Genomic DNA, 20,807 nt, shown 5'->3' on the forward strand with positions numbered 1-20,807 from the left:
ACATAGAGGAATAAGGTATGAGATATAGAAGAGTCTGCCAAGTAAAAGAATAGGGTTTTTTTTTTTTTATTAAAATTCTTGCATCAATGAGAATTCTCATAAAATGCAAGCATATTTTGAAAAACTTCATAATCTATATATTTACTTTATATCCACTTATATAATCATGTATATTTACAATAAACAATATGATTAATCTTTATAACATATTTTTTTGTATTACAAAGTCTCACTTTCGTTCGCCTGTCCAATATCAATGTCCCTAGATTTTTAATGAATGTTATAACGTTTTTTAACTTGCCGAAATGACGATATTGCGAATATCAATAGCTCGACTTTGTATTAATTTTTATATCACATCTAAGGATTAAATCGTTACAATTTATTTTAATTATTATTTTTTTCTTCTTATTAAATAATATTTTTAATTACTTTTTCAGTGCTTGAACGTTGTTGCGTAGGCCGACGTATCTAAATGGTGAATTTGAGAAGAAACGAAGAAACAATCCACTTGGGTAATAGTTTAGAATGTTACGATAGATTCGATAACACCTCGGATGCAACTCTTACAGAAAACAAGAAAATTTGTTTTTCAATAATTAAAATTTGTAACTCGCGTTAACATCAGGTACAATGCCCGCATCAACCTGATCGGCAGCGATTATATGATTCTTAACAATATCTTGTCCTTCATTGTCGTGAAACTTTTCAAGGAAGTTAAAACGATTCCATTTCGATCATGATTTCTTAACAAATCCGCTTTTAGGCGGTGGACCAACAAGTTTCTCGGATATAGGTGCGGTAGGATCTATTCCTATAACAGGATTATGTAATAGTTCATCTGTCTCATACACTGTAGAAGAATTTGGCGTGGGACACACTTGCAACGATAACGTTGGAAGTTGAGCATCTGTTTGAATACCAGTCGAGCCATATATTTCCTTTAAAATCAACAGCATGGTGTCCTCGGACTCCCTAAACAAAGGTACATAAATTTTTAAAGATATTTTAATTGATTGAAATTTACCTTTATCGATATTATACATATGATTCATTCAACGTATTAAACATTTCTACAAATATTACTAACCAATAACAAACATGACTCGTCAAAGCAAAAATATACTCGTTAATGTATTCGAACGGAGCTTCCTGAAGAACGTAATCTATTCTTCGTCCATTATTCAATTTGCCCACTTTAAGTTCAACACCGCCGTCGTCGCTAGTTTGACGTTCCGGAACGGTTTGATGCAATTGTTCTTCCATAACTTTATCAATTTCACGCTCGAGCGTACCGTTATCCGGTTTGTGAAACAGCGCCAATTGATAAACAGAGTTCCATGTATTTCTCACGGAATCGAGTAACTTCTGCTTCAGATCCGCACCGACACGTGCCATTGTTTCTTTTAATTCTACACAAAATGCACAATACATTAATATAATTTCTTAATTTCTAATTTGAAGATAAAAGAAAAAAACACTTACCTAAATGCATTCTTTTCCGTCCTTTGTGATGAGGGATCAACATTGGTCGATATTTAGGAGCATCTGGGTTAATGAGCGCCTCGATCCTGTAAGCTACAGGATCAAAGGGGTGGAAGATATTGAAAAAAGCAGGGCACGTTGGCAATGCAAAGTCTTCTCCGAGCATATCGATGCCTCGAACTGTCACGAACATACCAATCGGGCTACCGAAAGCGAAAAAGGCACGTGGGTGAAAATGTAATTGCGTGTAATGTATGTAAGGCTGACCAGTCCCAGCAGCGCCTACTACGTAGCTTATTTTTTTACTGAGACGTCGTTTTAAGACACTATTGGGTAATTGAGAAGAGTCGACATCCTCTTGTTTCTGAAAAAAAATTCAAAAACTTTTCATTATTCATACAATATACAATTGTTTTAATGTTTTAGATTATTTTTAAGTATATATTCGAAATAAAATTTATTAAAAATCATCTCCGAATTTTCACACTTTATACACTTCTCTTTCATAATTGGATAAACATGATTTAATCACCTGTTCCTCGTTAGATTCGCTATCATTTTCATTCGATTTATCATCCGACAATGGTTTCTGATGACACAGAAGATCAAACAAAATTAAACTACCCAAAGAATGGCCGCCAAGGTAAATTCCACCGTCGAAATCTGGATTTCGTTTCTTGAAAAGAGCATATAGCCTGTTCAGTTCATTTCCAACCGTTGTAATAATAGTTTGACAATATACAGGACTGGTATAAAAAAGTATGTCGAGCAACGTGTCGTTGGTGAAGTGTCGTAATTTCGATATACTATCCAAGGTGATAGCTTGTAGTTTCTTATCGATTCCAGTGTCGGAATGGAGCGTTGTATGCCACGAGATTGGCAAAACTTCTATCCTATTTACAATTCTCTGCTCACTAGCGGTTCGATAATGAGATTGTACCAATTGCAATGAAATACTTCGAAATTCGTCAACTGTAAATACAAAAATATTATGCATACATTTCTATAATAACTAAGAACTTGGTGAAAATAATTTTAAACGTACCGACTTCTTCCACAGTTCGAAATTTCAAATCACAGACGCTACCAATGCCGTGGACGAGGAACAGAACATGATCTACTTTTTCGGGCTCGCCATCCTCGATGTGGAACTCGTCAAGACCTCTTTTTATCACCCTAGGCCTACTACCAGCACCCTGTAAATATGTACTGTCCTCTGAGCCCTGTACAAATTGCGATTGAACATTTCTAACAGAATCATTTGTGCATAATGATAAAAATAGGTGGAAAAAAAAAAATGTTTAATTTAACGTAAAAGAAGAAGCAATGCAGAAAAATAAATTTGAAAATGATTCAACAAAATGATCAAGCATAAATTATACAACATAAAATTTTATGAAATGAATGTATATGTATATTAGTAAAAAAAAATATAATAGTTAAATTGCATAAGATAAAACTGAATTAAAATATTAAATACATTAGATATGAAATAATTTAATACTTTAAAATAATTCTTTGAAGTTTTATACAAAAAGACCATTACATTGTTTGTGACAATTATCTTACATATATATATATTATTAAAAAAAAATTCTTGTTAATATAAATATTTAAATATTGATATTTGAAAAAATTAGTAATAAAAATGAAAATCAATAAGAAGTTAAAAAAATTAAATAAAATGTATTATTTACCGCACTATTTCCCCATGACGCAGCCAATTCCGGTGAAACAGCCGTCAAGTAGTGGACCTGAACGGAGGCACTGTGGAAGATAATGTATTCCCCATTGTTCAGATCGATCCTTCGATTCCAATTGTTGAGCAGACACGCTTGTTTATACTCTTCCTCGAGTTTACAAGCGGTGTTCTCGTCGTAAGGAACGTATCTCGATTCAGTGGGTCCTTTGAAGAACCACGAGCATCGCCTCACTTCCGTCGATTCTCCGCTCCAATAAACGGGTGATCTCTGACGTCGTAAAATGTCAACGTCGTAACGACCTCCATCGGTGGCGACTGTCGTTTCAGGGGTAATTTCTGTGGAATTATGAACCCCTTCTAGGCGTAAACTGTCTTGCATAGAGAACGGAACCCATAACACTTTGTGCTCCACTTTTTTGCGATAAAACCAATGGTGATACACTCTTCTGTACTGCATCCGTTTATCCGAAGAGCCAGCGGCCTGAAAGAAAGAAAGAAAGAAGAATGTAAAACAAGATAAACACGATGAAAATAAACAGAACGAAATGAAAGAAAAGAAAATAGAAACGAGAGAAACGAATGATTTACAGATTCATAATCATCGTAGTCGCATATTTTTACCAAATTCTGAAAACTTGGAGGCACACCGTCCGTAACTGCTCGTCCACCCAACGGATTAATTGACATCTGGACAGGATTTAACGTAGCCGAACCAGTTGGCTCGAGTACGGTCATAGAAGGCGCGGTTGGAAATTCAATCCCAATCCCGCTCGTTATATCGCACGTTTGCGCGGTAAAATTATCGAAATAATGTTGACTCGTCACTGGTGGCGGCGTGTACGTCGGTATTTGTTTCGGCAGTTCGTCTTGGAATTGAGCGGGATTGTAGAACAAAGGTTGTTGGGGTGATCGAGCAGCCGCGTTATACGTCGTAATCCCGGTCTCAGAGATCTGATTCGTATCCCACGGGGATCGAGATGCTTGAGGATTGGCGAATGTGGGCTCGATCGGGCTACACGCTGCTGGCACTTGTTGTTGCGAATCGTTGTTTCTCGACAAAGTAGCCGCGTCTATTAATGGGGCATTGGTATTTTCTTTGTACTGGAAAACAGGGAACGAGGCGTTGCTCTCTGGCTTGTCGAAGAACGAGCTCGCTGGTTGGGCGACGATCTTCGATGGATCGATGTAATTGGTCGAGGCTTCGGGAATGTAAGTCAGATTCGATCTCCGACGCTCTCCCGCAAAAAAGCCGGCACTCGATGCGAAAAGTTGCGGTTGATAATATTGTTGCACGGATTGCACGTTCGACGATACACCATGACTCCGCGTTCCATCGAACTTTCCTTGTTGTTGTGCGCTCGCTTCTTGACAAGTTATCGTTGAATGCGTTATCTCCGAGCCCTCTTTCCTTTCTAAAAACACGTCGCTCGATACGTCGGGCCTCGATAAATCGTTCCGTTCCTCGACCAATTTTACATCGTCATAATTTGCGATAGGCCGACACTCCGTCGCATCCTCGATTTTTGTTGATCTTTCGCCGGGAAGAGTAGACGGGTCTTGTTCACGCTCGGCGAGCAAGTGTTCCAACTTTTCCGTAACTTGAACCGCAGACACTGGGGCAAAGGTTACGCCAGGTTTCGCCTCAACGCCCTCTTTCGAAATCGGCAATGCCGCCTCTACCTGACTCCTCCCCGACACTGCTCCTTTCTCCGTCCTCGAGGGGAAGTCTGGTTGTAAGGCCCCGTAAGTATCGTAGCCGAAATAATTAACGTTTGCAGGAGTGTTCTGCGGCGTGGTCGGTGGTTCTGGAATCGGTTGGGCCGACGAGGTGGCCGAGACAGCTAAATTCGAATTTTGACTCTGAGGCGTGACGCTTCTCGACGTACCTGTCGAGTTGTGAGCGACTCCAGCTATCGCCACGGGACTAGATCTAAACGACTCTTGCAAAGAGTTGGCCTGGGACAAGTGTTCGGGCGTGGAGCGTTGTAGAGAGGGTGAATTCGTGGAAATCGATGTTTCGACGGGTTGGCAAGTTGGATTCGTTCCAACGGGCTCGTTTGGATTAAATATATTCGGTGTTGGGACCGGGTTATGGGGTGTGAGAAGGGGTTGAGTCACGGGGGCGGAATACTGTTTGGATGTGTTCGACGTTAAATCGGGCGGTGGCGCGTACTTGAGGCGTCTTTGATTGCCCAAACGGTACGATATGGGGCCTGAAACGAAAGAAGAGAGCAAAGTTGAATTATTTCCTTCGTGTTAAACTCGTTCACGCGATTTTACAATCTCTTCGACACTTGAGAATTTTTATTAAATGAGTTTACGTATCGATATATATATTCTGAAGACTTTGTTTTTCTATACATTGTCACTATCAACGATGATAAAAAAAAAAAATATAGAAAAAAAACGTACAAATGTATTACTTTTCTCGTAATAATATAATTAATGACGAGTTACGTACGTGCAAAATATTATTTGCAATATAAAGATTCGTGGTTTCTATCTCTAATTTCCAATCTCTTTTTTTTACTTTTCAAAACTAAGCACCGCAGATGCGTCAGATTTCACAATGTTTATTTGCAGCTTTCGCAGAGATGGGTAAACAATTTATCCAATTTACCGTTCGTCGTCGAAGGAAGCGTAGGCGGCACCGTCGACTGAGGCGGGGCTGGCAGCAAGCTTCCACCACTTCCGGGATTAACCTCGGCGAATCCCGTAAAATTTGCGCGTCGAGAATCGTGAAAATTGGCGATTACAGACGGTGATGTGTCCCTGAACGAGTCACGACGGTCGTGCAAAGGCACATGAGGCTTCGTATTTTGTACACCGGCTACGTTCTCCGCTCCTTGGCTCGGCTGAGACCCGGAAGACCCGTCGCCTGTGATCGACGACAAAGATAAATTCGGCAAAGAGGAAAGGATCGAAGTCAGGTAACTCTGCTTCGTTGGCTGGCTCGTTGTTGGATTCCTGTTCTCCTCGGAATGCAAGGGTATCGGCGTGAATTCGCTATCCGTATCGGGTACAGTCGCTAAAGTTTCTGAATTGTGCAAATTGGCCGGCTCCTGTTCTACGAAGTTGTTCGATTCAGCGTCTGAAAACAAAAATGTCGATGAATTTTTTTTGCTACAGTTTGTTAAAAAAGGAGCGATGTCAAGGAACGCACAAGATGATTTTATGGTCATATAATTGCCTTTCGCCAAGTTTTACGAAACAACAATCTATTTTCGTGAAATTCTAGTTTTCTCTTGCGCAAATTAGATCATCGTTTCAAACAATTTCTAAAAATACCCAATTTCTGGAACATCGAATTTTTTATTTAAGAAATAATGCGTGTAGTCGGAATTAAATCACAAGTTGCAAACATTCGAAAGAAATTCTACGTTTATGTTTGATCTTCGATAAAAATCTGTCGAGTTCGAATAAATCATCTCGATAAAGCTTGAAACGTCTCTCATGAAGTCTCTTGTTAAAAAGCCTGGAACAAACGAGACAAACGATCCAAATTCTTGAGAAAACCCGCAATAACGTATAATCCGTGCGACGTGTGTAAACCGTGTAGCAATCCACACAGCCTCGGTTATCACACGACACGAGGTTCAAAGATCACAAACTGTCCACGGTCTCTTTCCACGTAATGGCGTATTAATCGTGACACCCTCGATACCTTGGAATCTCGGCTGGATTATTCACAGTGTGTCAATATTGAACAGGATACAATGAACGTAAGTCCCCGATGACAAAGATAATGGCCTGTATCTCTCACGATCGCGGCTGGCATCCTGTCAGATCTCGGATTACCGATTTCTATACGCGGCCGCACATCCTGTACACGCGTGTACACACATCAAACACCCGCGATTGTGTAACAACGCCGCGTTTACACCTAGATTTACTTTGCGGCCAGCTCGTTATCGTCCACGTAATTGGCGGACACCTTACCCTTTTGTAAACGAGCTACGCCCGCAACTTTATAAGTAACTGTCTCATTTTTACGGCGAGTCTTCTTTTCACAACAGTGAACCCGAAAGATCGATTGCGCTCGATGCAACCATGCAAACGTTTTATACGTGTTTCTGGTTCTCCTTACTTTCTTACTCGATGCGGATTAAGTGTAGGGCAATCTTCGTGGCCGCTTCGAATCCCGAAGCGAGCGGGGATTTCTCTTCGAAGGAAAATTGGAAGATTTGGAGGCGATCGTCCGTCGATTTCGAAGATCGACGGATGCAACGCGGCCTCGACGATTTCCGGATATCGAATCATTCCGATTACTACGAGGAAAATGTTTTCTTCTCCACGGATAAGTGTTCCAGGTGAGACGATGGTGAGAGAGCGTTAATTTTCGAAAGTGTCTTCTTATCGAGAGATCGTTTTTATTAATCGTAGTGATATAACACGAGATTATGTATAAGAAAGATACTTCTTGGTGGGATTATTATACCGAGAATAATTCGATTTATATTCATTTATATGGAATAGGAAATAACGAATTAAACTTTCAATTTGTTCTAAAGGTATTGTATCAAACGGCAGATCGATAAAAATGAAAACAGTGTACAATACATTAATCTATTTTGGACAAATGGTATCGACGCAATGGGTAAGATACGAATGGAAAAACAACAGTAAATAATATTAATATGCAAATGTTCAAATATATCAGATCGGTCAGTCTCAAAAGATGACTCGGAGTTTTTGTCAAAGACGGAATGGACAGATGTACGAAATCCAAACATCATTCAACATAGAAATTGTCAGGTACGAATCGAGCGTAATTAATATTGTTATTTCAATAATATCCAATGATACTTTTTATGAATATTTTTAGATTTACCTTGACCTAGATTGTAACATCACCGAAGCGAGAACTAATTCGAATTATGCGAACAGAGAATTCCACTTGGGCGTGGAAAAGGACAAAGGAAAGAAAATTGCAGATATCGTAAGTGTAATTATCAGATCCGCATCTTTGAATCATACGTGCCAAGCGTACACGCGGAGTACATTGATCTAACTCGAACTCGATCGAACTTTCACCAGATAAAAATAGCAGAAAAATACAATTTGACCAAATTGACGCAAATGAACTTCTCGGTCGACAACACGACCCGTAGAATCGTCATAGACATCGATGGAAACGTTTCAAACGCATTGCTTCGAATACCTACGAGTAAGTTCCTCTTTAAAAACATTTAAAATTTAGAGTAGAGCGATAGTCAAAAAACGGAATAAATTAAAGAAATGTAAACCGTTTACGTCAATGCAAAGGTTGCACTTCGAACCACGTGTTTTAATACTAGAGACGGCCAATTTCATCGCGTGTCGTAAACTAAAAATAATTTTCAATGCCTGGTAAGAAGGTTGACGTGGCGATTAATCATCACACGATCATTTTTGTATTTCGTGTTCATTGTTCGTTATGACACGCGTTATTTCAAACGTAATCATCATGATTTTACGTGCGATCGTCAATATGAAAAATATATATATATATATATCTCCACGTAAAAAATTTTTACTATGCCTCTTTTAGCGAAACGTTTATCTACATTTTCAAAAAGACCTTCAAATTATTAATTATTTCTGTAAAGAAATCTTATCTTTGCATATTATTTATAACCGTTATAACGAACAACGTTTAAACATTTTTCGTTCATTTCAATTTATTATAACAAGAGTGTATTAAGATTGTGAACGAATTAGAGAATTATCGAGTTCTCATTGTTATTATTTAGAAAGAAACTATAAAACGATAAATATATTCATACACATACCTAGATATTGACTAAGCCTAATAATAGAATTCCGCAATATCGAATAAGTTGAAATATTTTTTAATTTCATATCGATAAATTATTTATCGTGTTCTTTTTTTTTTTCGTTATTACTACTTTTTTTCTATTATTTGCAAAAAAATACTTTTCAGACACTGTCAAATTCACTACGTATCTTACGCACAACACAAACCTTTTACAAATGAGACAGACCTATCCAGGTATCTTAGTTTTACCAAGAGATAATCCCAAATGTATTATTCTTTCCTTTTGCTTTGTTCACAGCCACTTTCATATTTTCAGGTACGTTCAGTGAAGTTCATAGTATCGACCGCTTCCCAGTTTCGGTGAATTCCGTCTGCACTCGTTGTATCGACACTAAACGATTCTTTCATTTTAGAAAATATCTATCCACTACGTCATCGCACGCACAAATCCATCGATTGCGTTTTCCTTATATTCATTCTCGTCGATTTGCCTCAAACTATCGAAACGTTCGATATCATCTAGTTCGTCGTTCCACGTTCGACCAACGTTTCTTTCACGAGCGAATTGATCACCGGTTATCGACATTGGAAAATAATGAATTTGTTGAAATTCGAATGTATGCACAATAGCTTATTGTATTCCAATAATTAACAGATGCAACAATTTCGAGGCACGAAACGATCATATCTTGGACGAGTAAAGGCGATGCGGAAGGTGTGCGAATTGATACGCGGAATCCGCCATCTGGCGAGTGGCGATTGAAGCTCGTAGGGGAGGATGGTTCGAAGTATCAATTGACGGTGATGGGTTTCGTCGATGAGAATTGCGATGAAATGAGAAATCTTTCTCTGGTGAAATCACAGGTGAAAGGTGAGTAAGAATTTTTATCGATAAATGAAAGTGATCGAATTTCGTTCTTTCCCTTTTTCGAGCATATTATATTCTCCAAATTTTGTACATATTAATACAAGAAGAAATTAAATATAAGAAAACGAAGGAAATATAGATATAGATGCAACTATTACATCTACATTGAAATATGTAATATAATGTAATATTTATGTAACATGTTTATATAATATACGGAAGAGATAAGAATGAAAGTGAAATCAAATCGTAAAATAATTCAAGAAATACGATGTTCATAATTATATGAAAATATAATGCAGTAAAGTATAAATAAATATGAAGTATTACTAGTGTGATACTAAATCAATATTATCGATTTCGATCAGTAAATTATGATACCGTATTGAATAGTGTCAAACTATATATATATAAAATCTATGTATAAAACATAATCGATAATTAATATCAAAGTATAGATAGCCATCCTTTTAAATTAGAAATATTCTAATAATAATATTCTAATAATATTCATCGAAATATCGAAATATTTTAATAGAAAGAATTAATTATTATTCTTTTCTTTAAAGATAAAAAATCAATTGTTTTGATATTAAAAAGTTATTTATTAATTATTCTATGGTATTCAATATATTTTATCTTTCACGAAAAAAAAGTTTGATTGCACAAAATCTTAACTTGAATATAATATTAAACGAAATTTAATGATAAAATATTATCTAGAAAATATATTCATAGAATATTTACAGAATATGGAACTATGCATATTAGATAAACAATAATATAAAAAATTATTTTCTATATCAAACAACAAACTACTTCAAAATATTTATTATATTATTTAGTCGCAGATAAATATATGATGACGTCATGGAAAATTTACAATTAAGAAAGATTGAATATTCCGAACAATCCTTTCATTCGGATGCATAAAAACATAAAGTAGATACTGAATTTAAAAAAAAGCGAAATGTAATACAAATTTCATAAACACTGTGTATAGCACATCATCTACATATAAATAACATGATTGATATGTGTTTATAAAATTTAAAAGAATTCGTATTCAACACATTTGTTCGTCGAAAGCTAATCTAATATTCAACATTGATATATATATGTACAAACACGGTCAACAAAACTAATATCAAATCGATATAACCATCAACACTATCGTTATCATCCACTGTTAAAGACGTTATTTTAGAATATTATCATTACATATTAAAAAAGCGTCAAACATCACGTTACTTGACATGGAAACACATATACGTTCTTAATGAACATTCAGATACTAGCAAAGTGTTTAAGCTCGCCATTTTACTTTATTACAATACTATATTACTAGTACTAAATACTATTAACACAATAAATATCGAAAATTTTATTTTGCAAATCTCTCGTGAATACCAATTCGCAATATCGAGAGCTTATCTAAATAATTTTATGAGAAGAAGTATCAATCGATAACAAGATGAGAAAAAAATTCCAAAGATGAGTTACCTATATCCAAGATTACCAAAACGAATTTTCGACGAATGCATATATCGCGAGCTGTCGGCGAACAGCGTTGTGTTCGCTTACGTTTCCACCTTGTATCGTGTACGAGACTTGTTCACGCCGCGTCGCCCATCTGACAACTGCCAACCGACTTCGTTTCTGGCTCGAAGATACACGAACTATATTGTGCAACACGTGACACGACAAGCTGCCCTTTGATCAGCCAACACGCAGGTTGCTGACGCACTCAGGAAGAAAAGCGAGTTTTATCCTTTTCTTCTCTTTTTTTTCTCGACGATTTATGTTCAATATTCAACACATGCAACAGTAGTCAATGGAATACGCGAGAACAAGATTTCTGGGAAAAATGCTGGGATCGAGAATTTTACGCAGTTCTATTATTAAACCAGATTATACCTTATATCTTACTTCCGATTTCGCATGCGTTTATGTGTACGTATACGCTCGCTACGGTATGCGAAAACTGTCGACACTGATTACGTTTCAGCACGTCTCCGTTCTATTCACGCTCACTGACCGAGTTCACTGGTTTACTGACGATCAACATCTTATCTTGTTGAAAGTTTTAATTTTGTTAAGAAGCATTCTCTTTTTTTTTTTTTTTTTTTAATTTCAATCGTTTGATCATACGATTGCAACGATCCGAAGGAAACATTTATATCTGTTTACGTATAATTTACGTAGTTAGTTAAAAAATAACAAATAACGATATAATTGATCAATCTTTAAACATACGATCATCTTTTACGAACAAATAGATAATAATTTGACATTGTTTTCTAATATTTCATTATATATGTTATTATGAATCCTTGATAATTAGAATCTATTAAACAAATATTACGTTTCATAAATTAGATAAAATTGTTTCTTCGTATAAATATTATTTATTATTCCTTAAATCGTGATAATCGTATAATATATAATTTTAACATGTTATCTTGATTTTTATCTGGAATTTTAAAATAATTCAAAATTATTTTTGAGTAGTTTGATTTGTGTATAAACATTTAGTAAATATTAATTATAATATTAAATATCGAATAAAATCTTATTACTATAATTCTGATTTTTAAGTTCCCATGTATAAAACTATTTAGAATTATTTAAATAAAGTATATATGAAAATTTGTATTCCATCTCATAATGAAATTGTTTGTTTATAGAAAACATCAATGAAGATACGATTAAAAATTATCGTATAAATATTGAGACAAAGGATGATATATCAGGAAATGATAAGGAGAGATTTAATAATGAAGCAACGGTAGTGTATATGATATTCGGAATAAAAAAATAAATAGTATCAACATTGTTATCCATAAAAAACAATTGTATCAACAAACAATGTATCAACGCATTTTTTTTTCAGAAAATTAATTCTGAAAAAATTTTGGTGAAACAACAAAATTCAAATGCATCGATGAATTCTAAAGTGATGGAAAATAAAAAAATAACTCAAGAAAGATCATTGACATATCGTATGCGAGATCAAAAAGAAAACAACCATTCGAGAAAAGAAAATTTTAGCGATAACGATTTATCGATAATAACCTCTAGCACTGAAAATATGCTTATTAACTTCGTTGAATACGTTACTCTCGTAGACGTTGACAAAAATGTAATTACTACATCTAATGAAAAATTTTTGGAAACAAAGGAGGTAAAGAAATTAAAATTGATATCAATATAATAATAACAATAATATTATAATTATATAATAAATAAGGTAAGTATTTTATTTATTTCATTTCTATCTCATGTATCGTAAAAGGATTTTAACGATCGAAAAAAATGTTAATGATAATAATTAATGATACCAAAAGGAATATGAGTCAATGAATAACGGTATTTTCAAATATATAATTCTCAAATAAACTTTATATGACTTCATTGAAAGAATATAGTATGTATTGGTTAAATAATCTATTTCTTTTGTTTAAAATAATATATGATTATATAATTATTAATAGTTATATTAATAATCCTTTTAAATCATATTTACATATTTAAATATTTCTCACTCATAAGTTTTATCCCTAAATTAAAAATTGTAAACACTTATACGCATTTATATATATTTATCTATTATCATTCTATTATTTATAAAGTTATATCATAATATTAGTATCGAAGAAAATTCAATAACGTTTGCGAATTCAATTTTAGGATGTCTTCGCGCTAAAAAATTAATATTAACGTATCGCAAACATTAGAAATATTATAAAACAATGTTTACACAATAAAACATATTGTTGATTCAGGAATGGGAAAATCTTCGTACAAGATCCTCGATTGAAGTAATTGAAAATCTTGACGTTAAGAGAACTCCAATACAGAAAAACATTAACATATCGACGAGAATGATCGAAACTCTGGATAATAAAGAAATGTCCGAAGAATTGATAAACCATGTCAATGAAAACACCATCGAGGAGAAAAAGATGCTGATTGAAGTGAATAGAAATAGCAATTTGCTTGTTATACCGGGAACTATACACAGAATAGTATTCGATGTGATGAACAAATGCGTTTTACCTGTTAGATATGCATTCAGAGTAAAGAGCAATCCCTTTAGGTTATACAATATTCAACCATCCTAGTAAGTTACTAGATATATTTTTAATTATTTTTCATTTTTTCATTCACTTTTTACTTGTCTTTTACATGATAGATAAAGACTAAAATTAAATCTGCAAATTTTGAAATAGCAAGTGCTTGAAAATTAAAATTAATTTTTATCATCATAAAAATACAAACAACAACAAAAAAACTCTATCTAATCTAGTCAGGAAATAAACAATTCATATGAACTGAAATCTATGAAAGATTTAATAATTCATCTTATTAAGTTCAGATAAATTTAATTCAACTAATTGAATAAAAGACTTCGTTCTATTAAAAGAAGTTTTATTCTATTTGAATTTTTCTGCGATATAACATATAATTTTATCTTTTTCTATTGATAATTCGATTATCAGCAACCTAATTTAAGTGCATATAATTATCAATTATACGTATAGTAATATAATTATGGTAAAATATCAATATCGAGAATCTGTCAAATTTAAATTAAATTATTATATGTACATCAATTAAAAATTATCTACATTTTATCCATATCGAGTTATTAATATCAGTTAATCTCAATCAATGATTGTACTTTTAATATTATATGATTGAAGTTATTAACAATCTCAATTTTTTATGTGATAATATTCTATTTATTATTTATATTGCAGTGTATGGATTTATCCTGGACAGATGAGCAATGTAGCGATAGATTTGATTGTACCCGATAATGTCGCACCACATACAGTTAATACAGTCACCTTATCTATCTCGGGTACTGAAATAAAGGAAAAATCTGTATATTTATATGTACAAGGGTCACTTTCAAAGGTAACCATTAAAAAAGTCGATCAGAAAAACCAGTAATTTTCATTATAGTGTATTACAATATCTAGCTAACCGATGATATAAAGCCAATTATCGAATATTCTTTCAATGATAATTGCATTGGAAAATTGGAAAAAAATCGATGCTATAAATCTCATTGGAGCGTTGATGTTACGATTCAAGATCATGATTCAGGTATTGATTAAATTTTTTACAAAGAATTTTAATTAAAACAAAAATAGAATTTTTTTTTTACAATTCAACATAAATAAATTAACATGAAATTAAATTTATTGCTTTATTCATATTTATTTAATATAAACTTGTACTTATTTATATATATATAATGCTCAAACATTTTAAAAATTTTATTTAAATAATATTACTGTAGATTTTATATTTTCAATTTATTTTAATACGTTTACAAAAAAATTTTCTCTTTTGTATGTAGGTTTAAAATGTGTAATATCATCACTAAATGATATTTATCCACGTACAGATTTTATTAGCGGTACAAGAAATCCTATAACATTTTATTATTCTGCTACGTGTTGTGATAAAACGGTTAAAATTACAGCTATAGATTTACTAAATAATTATAATACTATAATTATAGATGTTACAGGTAATTATTACATTAGTATTCTAATTGTTGATATTTTATTATTCAATAAATAAATATATAAATCAAATATACAAAAATTTATTATTAATATATTTTATTATTAATATATTTTAAATTTATTTTAAAGTTTTCATTAATTTAAAAAAAAAATATTACAGAAATATTTTCTATTTTTTTTAACAAAAAAATGTGATCTAAATGTGATCTATCCTTCATTAAATGTGATCTATCCTTTCAGCATGGAACAACTTATCAGAAGCAGAAATTGCAGCTATTACAATGGGAGCATTGTTAGCTTTGTTGCTTATTGTTTTAATTGTTATTTTAATCATATACTGTGTTCGAAAAAGAAAAAGTCATGATTTGCCTTATACACAACGATATGGATCTAGGCCACCTACACAATCAGAAAGAACTAATTTCTAATTCTTTATTAATACTGAAATATATATATTAATATAATATATATTGAATATATAAATTTTATTATTATAGAAACTAATGTTATAACTATCACAATTAAGTTATATTTATACAAAATATATCTACATAAATGTAAATGTACATAAATTACTGTTATTAAATTTTAATCTAATATAAAATTTAAATATATAATATTATGATTTTAATATTGATATTAAGTTAAAAAAATTATATAATTGTAAATTTAAAAGTTTAAAAAAAATGAAATACTGAAAAAACAAAATCTCTTTCAAATGTTTTGTATATTTATTTCTATTATTATAAAAATGAAAAACAAAATAAGTCTTTATTTTACAATTATATAAAATCATATAATATTAAATCTAACACAAATTTAATTTTTAAACAAAATATATTAAATTATTGAATATTTTTCTTTTGTAAAAGATTTTTAAAATTAGTAAAAAAAAATAATATTCATATAACAAACAATGTACATATTTGCCCAAATAATACTTGTAACGTGAAAATTAAAAATAAAAGGAAGAAAATAATTATGATATCAATTAGTTTTATAATAAATATCTATTCACATATTTTGTCACGTGTTAACACGATTATGAAAATATGAATCTATAAGAGCCCCACCCAGGTACTTCATTAACAAACTCACCATCGCGAAGCACCGCAGGTGTTGCAGGCGTAACAGGAACCAAAAATGCATTTTCAGTGTAATTTTCAAACGGGAAACCTTCACCAGCTGCTGATAATAATGGATTTTTCACTTTTCGTGATGCACCACTCATATTTGTAGTGACTTTGGCACTACGCAACTTAAAAATACTGCCATCCAAAGATAACTAAACTACAAATTGCAAAACACTGTCAATCCACCATAAACTATAAACATTTAACCTATACTCTATAGCGCCACGTCTACATAAGTAAGTAGTACATATATGTGTAATAGAGGTCGCATATGAAAGGCGAGCAAAACTAATATCCGAAAGACTTGAAGACATTGCTGCTCTCTATAGAAATACATGTGCGCATGCGTTATTTTCCATGATTATCTTCAGAGAATTAATCTTGGAAAATTAATTTTTTTTAACTAAAGGAAAATTATAAAACATCTTTTATTTTTAATTTCCATATATTTAATAAAAATATCAATATCATTTTAATATTAAACATAAAAATATACTTTTTCTATTTAGAAAGATAAATATTTTTATTATTCTTCGACGCGGGAATTTCAAAATAATTTCAAATATGATTTCAATTTCTAAAGAAATAAAAAGTTTTCTTTTTTCGAATATTATATAAAATTATATAATTAATTTATTATAATCTTATTCTACATTGAAGTAATAATAATTAAATAAAAAGTATAAATAAATTGTATAAAAATATTTATTAGCTATAATATAATAATAATAATAATAATAATAATAATAATGATGATGATGATGATGATGATGATGATGATGATGATAATCTTCCGTTAGTAATAATTGTTTTAAAAATATATATATGTATATTATATTTATATATTATATATATATATATATATATATACGTAAGTAAATATACACATATATAAATACTTTATAAATGAAATCTTACGAAATCGTCAATAAAATTATATCATATTTAATTGATAAACAATAAAACTATGATTTTTCATTGAATTAATATTTTTACTTTAATTTTTATTTTATTATCTACTAATTTTCTACTATCTTATTTTATTATCTAATAGATAGTTTATGAGATAAAGTTTAAATATATTTATATTCTATTTATTCAATAAGATTTCATTATATTTTTTTCTTTTCTTTTTACTATAATGTATAATACCATTTTTTATACATATTGTATCTATATAATTAAAAGGCATCTATTACATGTATAATATCATATATAAATCTTTCAACAGTGAAATTAAATGAACCTATTAAATTTTTTAATATTTTTAATCTCATAAATTTTAACAATAAAAAATTTAATCTAATATTTTTATAACAAATAATAAATTGTGTCGGTCAATATTTTTTTTAAATTTAATCTTTCTTTCTCTTACTTTATTATAATATAGAATATAAAACTGAATCTTTTAAATTTGAAAAGGTTGGAATAAACAAAAAAAAATATAAAAATTAAATTTTAAAAAATGCAAATTTATTACAGTTTCAATCAATTTTATTACATTTTTAAAAAAAATATTTTTATTATATTTATTATATTTTAATATTTAATATATTTTGAATAAATTTCAATTCCTATAACATTAACAAGTTGTGCCAAGATTACTCTTCATCTTATTCTTCTAAATCATAGTCATATTCTTCATTTTCATATTCTTCATTTTCATATTCTTCATTTGATAATACATTTTCATAGTATTCTCGTGGAAGAGGCCACCAATTAGAAGAATATGAGGTAGGTAAATGGTGGGATGGAGGGTTTGGTCTGGATGAGCATGGTTTTGGTCGTCGGCATGGTCTTGGTTTACATGGTCTCGGATTGGATGTAGGACATGGTCTAGGTGGTTTCGAACTGGATGATGGTGGTGTAGGACGTGGTGGTTTAGAGGGTCGTTGACTGGATGAGGGTCGTTCATTGGATGAGGGTCGTTCACTGGATGAGGGTCGATGTTGAGAATCAGGATTGCTTGGTGCTGGACTGACTCCCGGACGATGTTTGCAAACTGCATTGAGATTTGGATAATCGCATACTCTTAAATCAGGATTGTACTCAAGTCCTATACTACATTCCATTAAAACTGGCTCTCCTCCGTTGCATTCATAGTAGGTTGAGCAATCATCTAGATTCGGAAGTAGAACGACATCTTCTCCATTTACTTCTGGGCATTTAGTTGGTATTTCGGCGGAAACGAAAGCCACAAAAATTGCAGCAAATACTGCTAGTATTGCTAGAACCACTAAAAATTTTGGTTAATATTAAATTTTGCAATTTATTAAATTAATGTAACATTATAAATTTCGACAGAATTTTTATATAAAATAAATAAATATCATAATATGTATGCCTCGTAATTGATAAGTGTCTAAAAATTTAAAAAATAATTCTTCTGATCAAATCAGAAGACAAAATAAGAAAATCAAGAATATTAAAATTGCATTTTTAGATTTGTTCTTTTAACCATTGACAATTAAAAATGAAAGAAAATTCTTATTTTTTCATAAAAGGAAGTCATAAATTTTTCTTTCTGAATAAAATTGAATAAAGATTATGTTTTAACATTTAACTAATTAAATTTTTAAAAAACAAGAATAGTTTCAAAGAGATTTTAGTTTCAATAGAATTATTTATTTATAATGAAAGTGAAATATATATGAACATATAATGTTCATTTTTTTTATTAGCGACTTGTATAAAAACATGTATGAATTTATTGTAATTACAATTACAATTGCAGTTATAATTATCTTACCTTTCATTATTGATATGAAGGCGTATATTCTCGTATTGTGTTCTTTTCCTTACTGTGATGTGATTTTGTTTTTCTACCTTTATATATTCGTTAGAAATTTTTTAAAAAACTATCAAGATATAAAATCATTTATCACTCTTAACATATCGTGATAAGTTAAAAAATAAAAAATTGTACATTGTATGATCAGTTTATAATTAATAATTGTGAATCATATATTTGTGAATCATAATATTTTTCATTTTTTACTATTCTATTTTATTTTTTTTATATTTCTTATTTATTTTTAAATAAATTTTAATGATAAGTTAATGCATTGATATATTTATGAATAAATAAATATACTGTGTATTAAATTTGAAATATAAAATTTAATTATACATATTAAATTTTATATTTTTTTAATTTATAATATTATCTTTCTTGTTGTTTTTTGCTATTGAAAAATAATAAAATAATAATAAAATAAAAAATTTTAATAAGAAAATAAAGACAAAAAAATGAAATTGAATTATAAATTTTTAATATTCACTTAAGAATCATTTAAGAAAAGATAGAATTTATATGCAAAAAAATATTACAATATTTCTTTTTGATATTAAAATTGTAATCGTTTCAGTATCATTTAATGAATAAAACAAAAATTAAAAATAAATAACGATATTATCTTTCTTATCGATTATTTTAAAAAAATTACGATTATTCTACGAGAATTTCTTGTAATATATAGATAATTATTTTTTTAACCTTTCATTAAAGTAATGTCCATTATAACTGATGTAATTTCATTTTTAATCAATATAAGTATAAGTATATAAAGTGATTTAAGATAAATTAAAGATATATGTATGTACATATAACTAATAATATGATGACATACTTTTAATCATGATATATTTATTTTAATTTAATAGATAAATAAATATGATAAAATTAAAATGATTAAATAAATAAAATATAATATAAATAAATAAATTTATAAAAAATGTTCTAGAAATATATCATAAATTATATACATATATTTATATTTTTAATTAAATAAATATAATAAATTTATGTTAAATATATATGTTAAATATACGTAATTATACGTAAAGATGAATATAATTTAATTTGATTCTTTCGAATGTATTCAAAACTATATAATATAAATTATTAGTTATTAGTATTTATTAGTTATAATTATACGATACTCGTTATAATTTTTACAATATTTTTCCAAAAATATTTGAATTTATACATGTAAATTTTATTGTATAGAAATTTAAACAAAATATTATTTGCTATAAATAAAATTATTGCACTTTATGGTCTAAATCATATAATCATATTTTTCATTTATTATTGTTGAAAATTTTACTAATCAATTATATATCATAATGTCATGAATAAAATATATGTAAAATAAATTATTGTATGTATAAATATTGCCTATATAAAAGATTGCCTAAGCAATGTTTTTGCCAAAAAAATTTTTTTGGAAAAAAGTGGAAAAAAAATAATACAATTAATACGTCAATTGATTTTCCACTTATTTCAATGTCATATAATATGATATAATTAATTCAC

General features: G+C 30.3%; 3 protein-coding genes and 1 long non-coding RNA gene across 7 annotated transcripts; 2 read left to right on the forward strand and 2 right to left on the reverse strand.

The window, feature by feature from the left end:
- Positions 1 to 114: 114 nt before the first annotated feature.
- On the reverse strand, positions 115 to 16,716 carry LOC100872424 (uncharacterized). 2 transcript variants are annotated; one of them, XM_086911690.1, is made up of 9 exons: positions 16,455 to 16,716; positions 5,808 to 6,278; positions 3,809 to 5,400; positions 3,183 to 3,668; positions 2,531 to 2,681; positions 2,018 to 2,457; positions 1,486 to 1,849; positions 1,091 to 1,412; positions 115 to 975 (listed from the first exon to the last, which is right to left on the reverse strand). In XM_086911690.1, the coding sequence occupies exons 1-9, from the start codon at positions 16,585 to 16,587 to the stop codon at positions 738 to 740; spliced, it is 4,197 nt and encodes a 1,398-aa protein (XP_086767816.1). In that variant the 5' UTR covers positions 16,588 to 16,716; the 3' UTR covers positions 115 to 737. The 2 variants fall into 2 exon arrangements, with proteins under 2 accessions (XP_086767816.1, XP_086767815.1); XM_086911689.1 differs by having other exon boundaries at positions 2,531 to 2,708.
- On the forward strand, positions 441 to 3,170 carry LOC147657003 (uncharacterized). Its single transcript, XR_015293210.1, has 2 exons — positions 441 to 985; positions 2,546 to 3,170. It is a non-coding gene; the product is annotated as an uncharacterized LOC147657003 (long non-coding RNA).
- Positions 6,356 to 15,966, forward strand: LOC105736033 (uncharacterized). 2 transcript variants are annotated; one of them, XM_086911691.1, is made up of 14 exons: positions 6,356 to 6,909; positions 7,204 to 7,497; positions 7,699 to 7,784; positions 7,848 to 7,942; positions 8,013 to 8,126; positions 8,225 to 8,354; positions 9,601 to 9,816; positions 12,501 to 12,601; positions 12,707 to 12,997; positions 13,599 to 13,936; positions 14,577 to 14,736; positions 14,802 to 14,928; positions 15,185 to 15,358; positions 15,597 to 15,966. In XM_086911691.1, exons 2-14 carry the CDS (start codon positions 7,238 to 7,240, stop codon positions 15,782 to 15,784), a joined length of 2,280 nt encoding a protein of 759 aa, XP_086767817.1. In that variant the 5' UTR covers positions 6,356 to 6,909; positions 7,204 to 7,237; the 3' UTR covers positions 15,785 to 15,966. The 2 variants fall into 2 exon arrangements, with proteins under 2 accessions (XP_086767817.1, XP_012344627.3); XM_012489173.3 differs by lacking the exon at positions 6,356 to 6,909 and having other exon boundaries at positions 7,134 to 7,497.
- Positions 16,717 to 17,940: 1,224 nt separating the features above from the next.
- Positions 17,941 to 19,326, reverse strand: LOC100872540 (uncharacterized). Of its 2 annotated transcripts, none has more exons than XM_086911692.1 (2): positions 19,239 to 19,326; positions 17,941 to 18,716 (listed from the first exon to the last, which is right to left on the reverse strand). In XM_086911692.1, exons 1-2 carry the CDS (start codon positions 19,243 to 19,245, stop codon positions 18,103 to 18,105), a joined length of 621 nt encoding a protein of 206 aa, XP_086767818.1. In that variant the 5' UTR covers positions 19,246 to 19,326; the 3' UTR covers positions 17,941 to 18,102. The 2 variants fall into 2 exon arrangements, with proteins under 2 accessions (XP_086767818.1, XP_012344428.3); XM_012488974.3 differs by having other exon boundaries at positions 17,941 to 18,725; positions 19,239 to 19,313.
- Between the last annotated feature and the right edge of the window lie 1,481 nt (positions 19,327 to 20,807).

The sequence above is a fragment of the Apis florea genome, unplaced genomic scaffold (genome assembly GCF_048593485.1).
Source record: "Apis florea isolate Af1SG1 unplaced genomic scaffold, ASM4859348v1 contig_3367_pilon, whole genome shotgun sequence".
Taxonomy (NCBI): Eukaryota; Metazoa; Arthropoda; class Insecta; order Hymenoptera; family Apidae; genus Apis; species Apis florea.

Coding starts and splice junctions, on each gene's coding strand:
- LOC105736033 (XM_086911691.1), top strand. CDS start 7,238: ATGCAAACGTTTTATACGTGTTTCTGGTTCTCCTTACTTTCTTACTCG. Junction 9,817..12,500: donor GGTGAAATCACAGGTGAAAG/GTGAGTAAGAAT, acceptor GTTTGTTTATAG/AAAACATCAATGAAGATACG. Junction 15,359..15,596: donor TATAATTATAGATGTTACAG/GTAATTATTACA, acceptor CTATCCTTTCAG/CATGGAACAACTTATCAGAA.
- LOC100872424 (XM_086911689.1), bottom strand. CDS start 16,587: ATGAGTGGTGCATCACGAAAAGTGAAAAATCCATTATTATCAGCAGCT. Junction 6,279..16,454: donor ACCTGCGGTGCTTCGCGATG/GTGAGTTTGTTA, acceptor TTTTGTTTTCAG/ACGCTGAATCGAACAACTTC. Junction 2,709..3,182: donor CGTCATGGGGAAATAGTGCG/GTAAATAATACA, acceptor CAATTTGTACAG/GGCTCAGAGGACAGTACATA.